The sequence below is a fragment of the Gigantopelta aegis genome, chromosome 4 (assembly GCF_016097555.1).
Source record: "Gigantopelta aegis isolate Gae_Host chromosome 4, Gae_host_genome, whole genome shotgun sequence".
NCBI classification, from domain to species: Eukaryota; Metazoa; Mollusca; class Gastropoda; order Neomphalida; family Peltospiridae; genus Gigantopelta; species Gigantopelta aegis.
The window spans coordinates 96,716,586-96,729,400 of NC_054702.1; the positions used below are offsets into that span (position 1 = coordinate 96,716,586).

The 12,815-nt window shown below is 31.5% G+C and overlaps 1 protein-coding gene across 2 annotated transcripts in view; it reads left to right on the forward strand.

Annotated features, from left to right (window-relative positions):
• The window catches only part of LOC121371509 (phytanoyl-CoA dioxygenase domain-containing protein 1-like), a 25,737-nt gene extending 20,659 nt beyond the window's left edge, over window positions 1–5,078 (forward strand). For both annotated transcript variants that reach the window (XM_041497447.1, XM_041497448.1), the window contains one exon: window positions 2,715–5,078. In XM_041497447.1, coding sequence (XP_041353381.1) covers window positions 2,715–2,750 — 36 coding nt within the window. In that variant the 3' untranslated portion in view covers window positions 2,751–5,078. The remainder of the gene's footprint in view (window positions 1–2,714) is intronic.
• Window positions 5,079–12,815: the final 7,737 nt, after the last annotated feature.

The following is a 12,815-nucleotide window of genomic DNA, read 5'->3' on the forward strand; positions in this document are numbered from 1 at the left end:
GTTTGGAGGTGTATCTGGTTTAAAGAGGTTATTTTCTGTACTGATATTTATAAAATGGACCATGAAAAACATTCAGTTTGGAGGTGTATCTGGTTTAAAGAGGTTATTTTCTGTACTGATATTTATAAAATGGACCATGAAAATGTTCAGTTTGGAGGTGTATCTGGTTTAAAGAGGTTATTTTCTGTACTGATATTTATAAAATGGACCATGAAAATGTTCAGTTTGGAGGTGTATCTGGTTTAAAGAGGTTATTTTCTGTACTGATATTTATGAAAATGGACGATGGAAAATGTTCAGTTTGGAGGTGTATCTGGTTTAAAGAGGTTATTTTCTGTACTGATATTTATAAAATGGACCATGAAAATGTTCAGTTTGAAGGTGTATCTGGTTTAAAGAGGTTATTTTCTGTACTGATATTTATAAAAATGGACGATGGAAAATGTTCAGTTTGGAGGTGTATTTGGTTTAAAGAGATTATTTTCTGTACTGATATTTATAAAAATGGACGATGGAATATGTTCAGTTTGGAGGTGTATCTGGTTTAAAGAGGTTATTTTCTGTACTGATATTTATAAAATGGACCATGAAAATGTTCAGTTTGGAGGTGTATCTGGTTTAAAGAGGTTATTTTCTGTAGTGATATTTATAAAATGGACCATGAAAATGTTCAGTTTAGAGGTGTATCTGGTTTAAAGAGGTTATTTTCTGTACTGATATTTATAAAATGGACCATGAAAAACATTCAGTTTGGAGGTGTATCTGGTTTAAAGAGGTTATTTTCTGTACTGATATTTATAAAATGGACCATGAAAAACATTCAGTTTGGAGGTGTATCTGGTTTAAAGAGGTTATTTTCTGTACTGATATTTATGAAAATGGACGATGGAAAATGTTCAGTTTGGAGGTGTATCTGGTTTAAAGAGGTTATTTTCTGTACTGATATTTATAAAATGGACCATGAAAATGTTCAGTTTGAAGGTGTATCTGGTTTAAAGAGGTTATTTTCTGTACTGATATTTATAAAAATGGACGATGGAAAATGTTCAGTTTGGAGGTGTATTTGGTTTAAAGAGATTATTTTCTGTACTGATATTTATAAAAATGGACGATGGAAAATGTTCAGTTTGGAGGTGTATCTGGTTTAAAGAGGTTATTTTCTGTACTGATATTTATAAAATGGACCATGAAAATGTTCAGTTTGGAGGTGTATCTGGTTTAAAGAGGTTAATTTCTGTAGTGATATTTATAAAATGGACCATGAAAATGTTCAGTTTGGAGGTGTATCTGGTTTAAAGAGGTTATTTTCTGTACTGATATTTATAAAATGGACCATGAGAAACATTCAGTTTGGAGGTGTATCTGGTTTAAAGAGGTTATTTTCTGTAGTGATATTTATAAAATGGACCATGAAAATGTTGTTTGGAGGTGTATCTGGTTTAAAGAGGTTATTTTCTGTACTGATATTTATAAAATGGACCATGAAAAACATTCAGTTTGGAGGTGTATCTGGTTTAAAGAGGTTATTTTCTGTAGTGATATTTATAAAATGGACCATGAAAATGTTGTTTGGAGGTGTATCTGGTTTAAAGAGGTTATTTTCTGTACTGATATTTATAAAATGGACCATGAAAAACATTCAGTTTGGAGGTGTATCTGGTTTAAAGAGGTTATTTTCTGTAGTGATATTTATAAAATGGACCATGAAAATGTTGTTTGGAGGTGTATCTGGTTTAAAGAGGTTATTTTCTGTACTGATATTTATAAAATGGACCATGAAAAACATTCAGTTTGGAGGTGTATCTGGTTTAAAGAGGTTATTTTCTGTAGTGATATTTATAAAATGGACCATGAAAATGTTGTTTGGAGGTGTATCTGGTTTAAAGAGGTTATTTTCTGTACTGATAAAATGGACCATGAAATTTTTTCAGTTTTGACGGAATTCCTGTTGACACAGAGACTGGGTTTGAGAGGTTGCACTGTATTTGATTTTTGAAGCCAAAAAACAGTACTGGGTATACTTATGAAAATGTTGATTTTTTTTTTTTTTTTTTTTTTTTTAAAGAGTTTTATTCCATGAAAAATAATTGCCACATTTACATTTGCTTTATACTCATGTGGCTTGGTACTTATGAAAATGTTGGTAGCTGTGAACAGCCTCATACAAATATTTTGCTCTTTGTTACCTTGAGTTGATCAGCGGTAGATCACATACTTGAAGTCTGAAGGGTTATAGGATCAAACACCCATGGTGGATCCTCAACTGGGTTTCTCCTATCCCAGCTAGTACTCAAAAACTGGTATGTGCTGTCCTTTGTGGAAAAGTTTATAATCAGTAAAAGTAGCATATCTGGCAGAACGGGTTTCTCCTCTCACAATTACCATATGTTAGATATGTAATAATCATGCTGGATGAAAGAAAAATTCGTGTTTGAAGTGGGTAGGTGTCAACTTCATTAACATGGATTATATCATGTAAGCCAAATATTTTATGACTGTCACACACTTTTGCTTTAAAGACAAGGAGTGAATTAACAAAGCCTGTTTATGTCTTACATGTGTGAACTACATAGATTTACAAGGCTTAAACGCTGTGTTTTAGAATAACAGGCTTCGTAAATTCGGTCTATGTAGTACACATTTTATTTTCATTTTTGAATTCTTTGTTTTACAAGATTTGGTAACACTGATAAATTATCTTCTTTTTGTTTTAGGATTTGAAGAAAATACTGAATAAAACAAACTTATGATAATGTTATACAGCAGTATGAGGAAGAGGACAAGAAATGGAATTATCGGTCATTATCAGATAATGACCCAAATTGATGTCGCCAGCCTTTAGGAGCCAATTTTTACACCAATACGCACAGGATTCTCATGATTTGTAACTAAATATAAACTTACAGTATAAAGTGATTATTCTACCCAAGATATTGTTTCTTAGGTGACTGATTATGAATTTTGTTTAGACTAATGCTGTCATGTGTCAGCAAAATCACCATGTCACCATGTACAAGGAGAAGCGATACAGTGTCAGGGCTATCATCGATATGGGTGGATAATTAACAAATAAATTAGTTATTAATATTATCAAAAGTTATTTTCTTCATATTACAGCACATAAACATCCATATCATTTACTAAAAATATTTTGGAGGCAAATGATACTCTGTTGTCAAGTTTCATGTCTGTACCGTAACGCGACATTAACAGAGGCAACATTAATATAACCTGTGCTGATTTAAATATGGTTAATGTGTGATCATTTGAAAGTGGTTATTACCACTATTTTATGAGCATTGCAGGCAAAATCACTTGGGTGATTACAAAGTTTTGGCAATTTGCTACTAAAGGTGGAATGGGTATGTTTATTCAATGTCAGTACCGTAAGGCAGAATCACAATATATTCTTTGAATTTGACTGTTAAATGATCTTATAACTATGTAAAAAGGAATGGAATGTTGAATATGGCACCATGAAACTTTGCATACAGGTATGCATTTTAAGTAAATAGTGTCATTTGTGTAAAATGTAGTCAGTACCGTAACACATTTTTCCATTATGGTTCTAACACAGTGTTACAGTACTGACACAGTATTACATAATGACGGACATAATGGGTACCATAAAGTGCAAAATAGATATTAATATTTGTAATTTGATATAATGGTATACTAAATTAGACTGGAAGAACTCAAAACTATCTTATAAAAGTATTTACAGGCACTTAATGTGTACAGTTTCACATATTAAATCGAACTTATAAAAATCTGAAATACAGTATGTTTTTGAAACTTTGTATAGTACGTTTATAGCCATTTAACTATACCAGATTTCATGAGTCAGTGGTCTGTTGTTGCCATTCATTATGTGAACGGTTTCTGGTGCGGACCCTGTCCCAGAGGAGGATGTTGGTGATTTTAACAGTTTCCACCCCCCACTCCCACAGAAATTCAAAATGGCTCTAAAATCCAGTGTTTAATGTATAAATATGATGGATGTTTTTAGTTTTAGAAAAATTAGATTGAGAGAGAAGTGGAGCAAAAGGTCCATAAAAAAAGCAATAGCCATTTAAATTATGGCTCATGTTTTACCCTTGGCATGTGTTGTTCTAATTGTAAACAAGGGGCTGGCAATAAAACAAACTTGTAAAAAAAAAAAAATCTGTAACAAAAGCATTTTAATATTTAAATTTTTTATGCTTAACTGTTTGTCACTGGCAGACATATATTTTTGTTGTTGTTTTTTATTGTTTTTTAATTTAAATGTTTTACAATATAACATTTTGTGAAGTTTCAGAAAATATAAGTAAAATAGTGCTATTAGTCTCTAGTGAAACTAACAACTGGAATTTATCTTCACAGCAGAAACATCCATTTCAGTGTAAATGTCATTGATTATTTTAAAAAACACATATTCAAATAAAGATAAAATGATGAATGTTATATAATTAAATTTCCGTTATTCATACAATGTCATTCCATAGGTCCAGCTGTAGCAACGCATGTTTATTCATTTCTTGATGAACATAAAAATTACGTGTTGGGGAACATCATATCTGACGACTTCATTTTATATTGGTAATTTGTCTTATTTAGCATTGTTTATGACCAAAAAAATAATTCAAAATAATATATGAATTTTTAGTGTTATTATTAGTATGTTTTATTTCTTTTATGTTCATTAGGGTATGAAAAAAAAAAATCATCCGCAAACTTGTGTGAACGGCTTCACCGATTCAGTTTATTTTTTTTCATACCCTGATAAAAGAAACAGACAATCCTTAAATACATTTTGTATTTTTAAAATGATTTAGAACTCATCTCGTGAAATCTGCAATTTCGTATTGCATTTGTCATGCATGTCAGTCTTGCAAGTCAATTGCATATTTCACTTGAAATGTAAATTATATCCCCCCCCCCCCCCAAAAGAGAGAAATATCCTCAAATAACTAGTGTGTTTGGAACATTTATTGTGACATATACCGTTATTTCAATTTAAAATAATGGTGATGGTCTGCCATTATGTTTAATAGCTATTTTCAACCATTATACCATAATAAACTTAATAAATTGTACATGTATTGTTTTTGTGTGTAATGTGACTTTTTTCTCAAATTACCTTGAGTATATAACAAAATATATTTCAAAATGACAACAAAACACAAACTGTTTGATACATGTTTTTGCATTTATTACACATTTCAACAATGAAACAGCAGCTTCCTTGAAGAGGCCGAGAGCTGCCGACCCAACACAATCTACCCACATAACCATGCAACACTTAAACAAAAAAGTCAACATGTCTATCACACAGACAACAATAATCACATCTGTGCTCATATAAATGCAATTTCATTTGTAACAAAACAAAATTAACTTGTATCAGTTATATATTGATTAACTGAACTGAAGATAAATTATAATAGATTTTATTTAAAATGTCTATTATTTTTTATAGCAAAGACTGGGGGGAAAAAAAGAAGAAGAAAAAAGAAGAGAAGAAGTCAACATTCTTCTGAAATTCTGTGATCAGAAAACAACAAACAAGATACATCAGTACATACATATATAAAATACAAAAAAACAAATGAATAAAAAGGCACTAATGAGTTAGAGTATATGAAATGGAACCAAAATCCTAAAATTTATTAATGTAGTGTGTGCAAATATGAATAAAACCAAATTGGTGATTAATCAACACAATTTAACAAATCATGTAACAATATGTTCTGTGAACCAATGGAATTCTGTACCATTCCCTAGACTGTATAATAAAAAAAAAAAAAAAAAAAAGATCTTGAATGTGTATTATTGTAAAAGAGATCTGCAAGGTGTACATGGTTCAGCTTGCAGCACACAACAGACATTCATTCCTGTGTATCTATGCAATACTTCGCAAGTGGTTTCACAGATTCCAAAACAAGACAATGAAGTACAAGTTAGAATTGAGAAAGAACAACATTACAGAATATCCATAACAGTATAAATGTCACGAAAACAGATTTACCATAACCCTCACTGAACTGGGGAAGTAATTTAGGGACATGGGGGAGTTATCTGCTCAGACACATACACAAACACAAAACATGAACCGGATACATTGTTTAATGCCAACATATTTGTAACTGTTAAAAAATTATGGACAAATTCACTACTGCAAGTTTGGAAGGTCGTATTTAAGATGGGATGAGGGCTAAAATGGACTAGCATTCATAATCTTAATATAAAGACAGAAATTTTCAAGTAGAAAAACTTATTCAGTTAGGTATTTCTTTTTATAAGCATCACATTCAACACATGGTATAAACCAGTAAATTAAATATGCAAATATATTCATGTAAAAAATGTTCCTGTTAACCACATAAATGCTCTCAAAACAAATGGAAAATAAATGGTTGAAATTTGTAACTCGTGTGGACATGCTATAATTGTGCAAATTATCTCCTAATGTTTGAGAATGACCAAAAATAATTGCTTGAAAATATATAAAAAAAAATTAAATATCATTAAATACACATCTTGTGCCATTACATGTACAGGAAATTTTTTCCATGAATATAAAATAAGACTTTGTATATATACATGTATATATATATTAAGAAAAAACCTAACATCGACCCCACCCCAGCTAAACGTCATTAATAAAATGCTCTCTTCACATGTAACTTGCTTGTACAACCACAGACATTTATCTCCGATGTACAAATATATGACCAAGCCCACTATAAATACCAGATCACTCTTGAGTAGAGCACCTAAAACCAGGTCATTTGCAATAAAACACATAAATGGACACCAGGACAAGTCCAGAGCACGTACAGCCATGGCCATCTACAATGCAAACATATTGATGAATCCACCAGGTTAACCAAATCCACCAACGGCAGCAGACCATTCCAGAATGTACACAAAGCCAGAGCAATCTGCAACACAAACCAACTGAGCCCAACATGGACAAAAAGGCCATTGGAGAGGCAAGAGGCATCTGCAAAACTCTGATTCCCATAATAACAAGAATTCCATGCAATTAAATGTCTCGCCTACCATAAGATTTTGCGGTGTACTGTGATGAACATTCATAGACACGACTATAAACCAAGTTTCAGCTCACTGTGATGAACATTCATAGACACAACTATAAACCAAGTTTCAGCTCACTGTGATGAACATTCATAGACACAACTATAAACCAAGTTTCATTGACCTAGGACGTTTAGTTTGCGACAAATGGATTTAAACATGACACTTTAATGTTAAACTCTAACATAAAAAATGGTGCCATCGCCGCAGCAACCTTCACAAAGAACGAATGTTTTATTTAACGATACACTCAACACATTTTATTTACGGTTATATGGCGTCAGACATGGTTAAGGACCACACATATACTGAGAGGAAACTTCATGCGCTAGTCTTTTCGATTAGCAGCAAGGGATATTTTATATGCACCATCCCCAACCTTAAGAAAAGTAATATCTATATCTTGCCTTTTTACATCATAAAGGCAAGACAAAAATGAACCATAATGGTGATATAATTTGGTCAGTACAATCTACACCAGGGGCACCATGGACCCTAGGAAATTGTAAACCACATATGGGTTGGGGCTCGTTTTTCCAAGGCAATTAATAATTGTGGGACGCATACATAACCTAACATGATAATTTAAAAATCAAGACGTGTTAGCCCTATATGATCTGACCTGATACCAATGTTCATATATTCTTGACACCCATGAACACAAGACGGCCACAGAACATCCACAAATCCAGTCTTACCACAAACCATAACTTTAAAAAATGGATCAATTTACCACACTACTTATTCTCTAAGTACAAAATGACAATCCTGAAGTAAGATACAAAAAAGCCCTATGGATATATCCTCCAGACCAATAACAGATACAAGACAACATGTTCAACATTCAACAAATCCTCCTTACAAACAAAACATACACCCAACTGTCTGACATGGAACAGTTGGTCACATTATCACCAACACCTTTCAAGAAATGTGAGAAAACCAGGCAAACGTAACAAGTACATCACACAGTTAACACCAAACAGAACATGTAGGTAACAACTTTCAAACAGCTTCTTACATCAAATTTTCAAAAAGTATCAATAAGATACAAGATGGAAAAAAAAGAAGTAATGACTCACAATAATTAAACATAATTTAACAAGCCCATCCACCACTGTCAATATTAGTGTGTGTGCATACAAACTCCATGCTACATGAATAATGTAAAACCACATTCTCAACAGAAATGGTTATCTATGGCAAAATTACATTTATTGTTGAATAAACAAACTGCTTTCAGTATTTAAAGAACAATGTATAGATTAAAAGAAGAATGTTAGTGTTACCTCCCATTTTGCTTTGTTATACCGGTAATTGCCAACTCCCAGCTATGAAACAGTCGGGTTTATACTGATGTATTCACAATGGCCTTCTTTTTTTCTTTTTTTTATTATATACACATACCCGGTATATGTAGTTACTGTCTCAAAGTTGATTTAGATTTTTAAAAAAATAAATATTATTTTAACAGATTAATGATGGTATTTTGATTTTTTAAATACAAATTCTGTATAATTTATTATTGTACAAACATACAACAAACAAAAAATAATTAAAGCCTATTTTAGAGTAATTTTTGTTTTAAGTTTGTACATTGCAACATGGTGAAAGCATGTAAATTTCCAACCCTGTTTTTCAGACATTGCTTTTATAAATATAATCGAAAATCTTACATCCTACATCTGTGAATAATATTCTTATGTAAACGAATAGAAAATATCTGGTAACCAATTAAGTCAGTATGCAATGAATGCATGAATCCTGCATGCAATGAAAGTGTCTATTAAAAACATTTACCAGGTAAGACAGCTAAAAAAAAAAAAATGTTTAACAGTATTTTAAAAAATTATTCTTAGAAAGAAAGAAAAATACAGTACAAAATGTCGAAATAACCTTTGGATTCTTGTATAAGTATGATTTCCTGCATACCTACGACAGGACGGAAATCATGGTTAGTAGACTAACAATGGTTTACATGGAAAAGGCAGTGTTATGATTCATCTAAAGACATCTGTAAGGAAAGTACTATCAACTGTCCAACACTGTGGCTGTTAAAACACAAAAGATGATTTACACAAAAACAAAAGTTAATAATTTCTTTTTCATTTCATAATGTTCTTTTCTTTTCATTAGCAGTAAATATCTCTCGCTACATGTATGTTAGTTGGTCTACCTGCAGATATTCATCTTAAATTAAAAAAAATAAACATTACAACTAACTTGCAATACCTGTCCCGTCAAAGAACAGATACAAACTGTGCATAAAATTAGTAATCTATTTTTCTTTTAAATACAAAGCAGTTAAAAAACAAGTCTATAGTACAAAAGAATACCACTCAATTCAGACAGTGCACAAATATTATAATTCCAGACTGCAATCACTCATTTATGGTAAATTCTTGAATTTATTAAATTGGTTATTATGGAACTTAAATGATGATAGTGAGTAATTTTTGTTATCATTATTTTTTTTATTAAAGCCACTGACTTCTCTTTCTGAGGTATGAATATATGTTTTTGGTTTCTCATAAAATTTATTTCGACCTACCACAAATAACAGGATGACCAGAAATATATTGAATTTGCCAAAATTAAAAATATAAGCAAAATGTTATAGGTAATGGCCAAAAATCTGTAATGGCTGAACATAAAAGATTTTGGATTGGGCAAATAATGAATTAAAGGGATGTTAATCAGAAACATAAATTAATTACTACTGTAATATAAATCATGCCACCTGTCACATTTCAAAAGACAAATAATTTTTTTTTTTTAAACTAGTAGGTTTCAATATAATCACTGCTGACAACAAAAGAACAAGAACATAATTGTTTATCCTAAATGAATACTTGAAAATAAACCTTACTACATAAACTAAATATAATATGGTACATACACTGCACCTATAAATAAGCAAGCAAACAAAATCTAGGTAAGTAAATATTTCTAGCTGAATTTCTGTTTAATTTAAACATACTGGGTACTAAAAATATTGCTAATAAATTATTGCCTAATATATTTACAAATATGTGCTATAAATCAACCAAAAAAGAACATTAGAATTCAATGTCATAATACTATTATACAAAATGTAGTACTAATACTACTAGTAAATTTCATGTCATTGCAAAACATAAGCAGAGAAAACTGAAAAAAAATTCACTTAAAACCAAACATTTTTGTATGGTCCCAAAGCTGTTGAAACAGGCACCTTCGATAATACCCACCTATTCACAAAGGCCACTTTAAATACAATGCATATCCTTTCTGCATATAAATACATCTCCTTTTTTATCTCTATATAATGAAGCTTTAGTGTACTGCAGACGTAAACAATAACTGTAAACAGTATTAACCTGAAAGTGAAATGAATGGATAAAGGCCATGTTTTATAATTAACTTACATTAAATATTTTCTTGGTCACAGTGTTAATTTAATTTTGATGTCACTGTCCTAGTTTTAATAGAAAACAAAATTAACAATCGCCTGATTTAACTTAATGACAAAATAATTTTGAATGGGACCAACTAAAAGGCTTGGGTTGTATGAAATTTGAAAAGCTATAGTTAATAATATTGGATATTAATATGCAATTTTACCACAATGTGAATTGCTAACAGCATACTTCTACTACACGTGGCAAAGACAGAAGAAGACAAACTGATATGAAATAAATAAATACAGCAAAAAAAATTAAAGTGAAAAATTATTCCCATTTTATGGCAAGAGTTCTACATGTAGCTATTCTCCACAATATATTTCCCACAATACAAATTAGACACATTGCAAAGTTTCCTACATGTACTGGAAGCACGTGCAAAATATATTTGGTGATATGCTGTTGATATCAGTTTATTTAATCAACCTTATTTAAACAATACAGGGCACAATATTTCACGCGAACCACCGTTCTGTTCGCGTGTCAGTTACGCAAAATTAAATTTACGCGAACTGCAAATCGGTTACGTCGTGACCTGTAGACGTTCAGAAATTAAAAATTGCAGACTTCACGATTACAGTAAGTTTATTCATGCAGACATAGTACTAGTATTCCGACAAATGTTTTAGACTGATTTTTAGATACTTGATGTGCAGCAAACCAGTAGCCAACGGTATATTGCAACGGTTGTAACTTGTGACCGAAGACTCAGTATAGAGTCGAGCCAAAAGTTGTAAAGAAATGTGCACGGATCGCTAAGGCGCCTAAATTATCTGCTGCTATTCTATCTCTAAAGGAATATATGTAGACATAATATTGGATTGCCTATAATTTTAGAAAGGTTGAAAACGGTTTTAACGTAAACAAAAATGCAAAAATGTCACAAAAGCTGAAAAATACTAACATCACATAATGAGCTTTAAATAACAAACATTTGGAACGTCACTGTAGTATAGAAGTACCAGTGATAAAGTGAAAGTAGCATCACCACCGCAAAATATCGGTGTCAAATTATTGTGGTCTTTCTTTTTATGTTATTATAAGATTTGTTTATTAATCTAATCATGCACCAATGAGAGTAGCCTGTTTTATAGTTCAGAGGAACTGGACATTTGTTGCTTGGGTTTTTGATGGGTGGTTTTTTTTTTTTTTTTCAGTCTGCTGTATACTAAATTTTACATATCAGTGACAAATGGTAGCCTTTATTTGTTATTTATAAAAGAAAATTATTAGTCTAATCATACACCAGGGAATGGGCATTTTTCCTCCAAATGTATTAATTTTGTTTCAGTACTGGGCTGATATTTAGTCATTTTACAATAGCGTTAACTTCCGCAAGCTGCACAGAGGTTATAGAATACGGTGGCCCGATGTCCGAGGACAGTGTTTTTTAGATTCGGGCAACTAAAAATTACTTTTTGCGATCCCGATGGCAAATGGTGAATAATAATAATAATAATAAATCTACAACGCTACGATCGTACGAAAACAAAAGAAACATCTACAAGTCACTTCTTTCGATTTGCAAGCATTAAAGAAACTCTTCTATAAAACGTTTTTTTGTATTTTGTTTTAACTTTATGTTTGAGCTAAAAATTATGTATTTAAATATAATTTCAACGTAACTTTGAGGTAACCAATCAGGTAATCCACAGGTTACGCAAATATAATTCACGTAACCGAACAATTGGTTACCTAGGTAAAAACCACGTGAACCGACTTCCGGTTACCTCAGATTTCGAAATATTGTCCCCTGCAATATTTTATCACTGCCACATTTGCGGTTTTGTGATCAGCCAACAGGCCTACGTCTATACAGAGGCCTATCTCTAAATCAACCTTGATCATGTCAAAAGTTACCATTACTAAAACAATATTGTTTATTAATTTTTCCTAATATTGTGTTGTACAAATTTGCAAAACAAATGCCTCACTCTCCAACACCACCATTAGCAGGACTACATGTAGCTCTGGGTGAGCAGAAATGTTTTTGCCAAATGTTTGATAAAACTTAAAAAATTATAGAAAACCCAGTTACATTCTTACAAAATATCAATCATTACATATTTTTGACCAAATTCAACCCTTAAAATTCAGATCATATCGCGACTGCACTTCAGTATAGATAATAACAAAGTAAATAGCCCGTAATGATAAAATGCCGCTGCAGATCAATTATGCAATAACTTTTTGCGGCAGCACTATCAACTGCCATTGTGAATTTTGAGGGCTGAAAATAAAATTTGTTTCTAAAATTCTCAACTGACAAATTTGTCGATGACTAGAGCT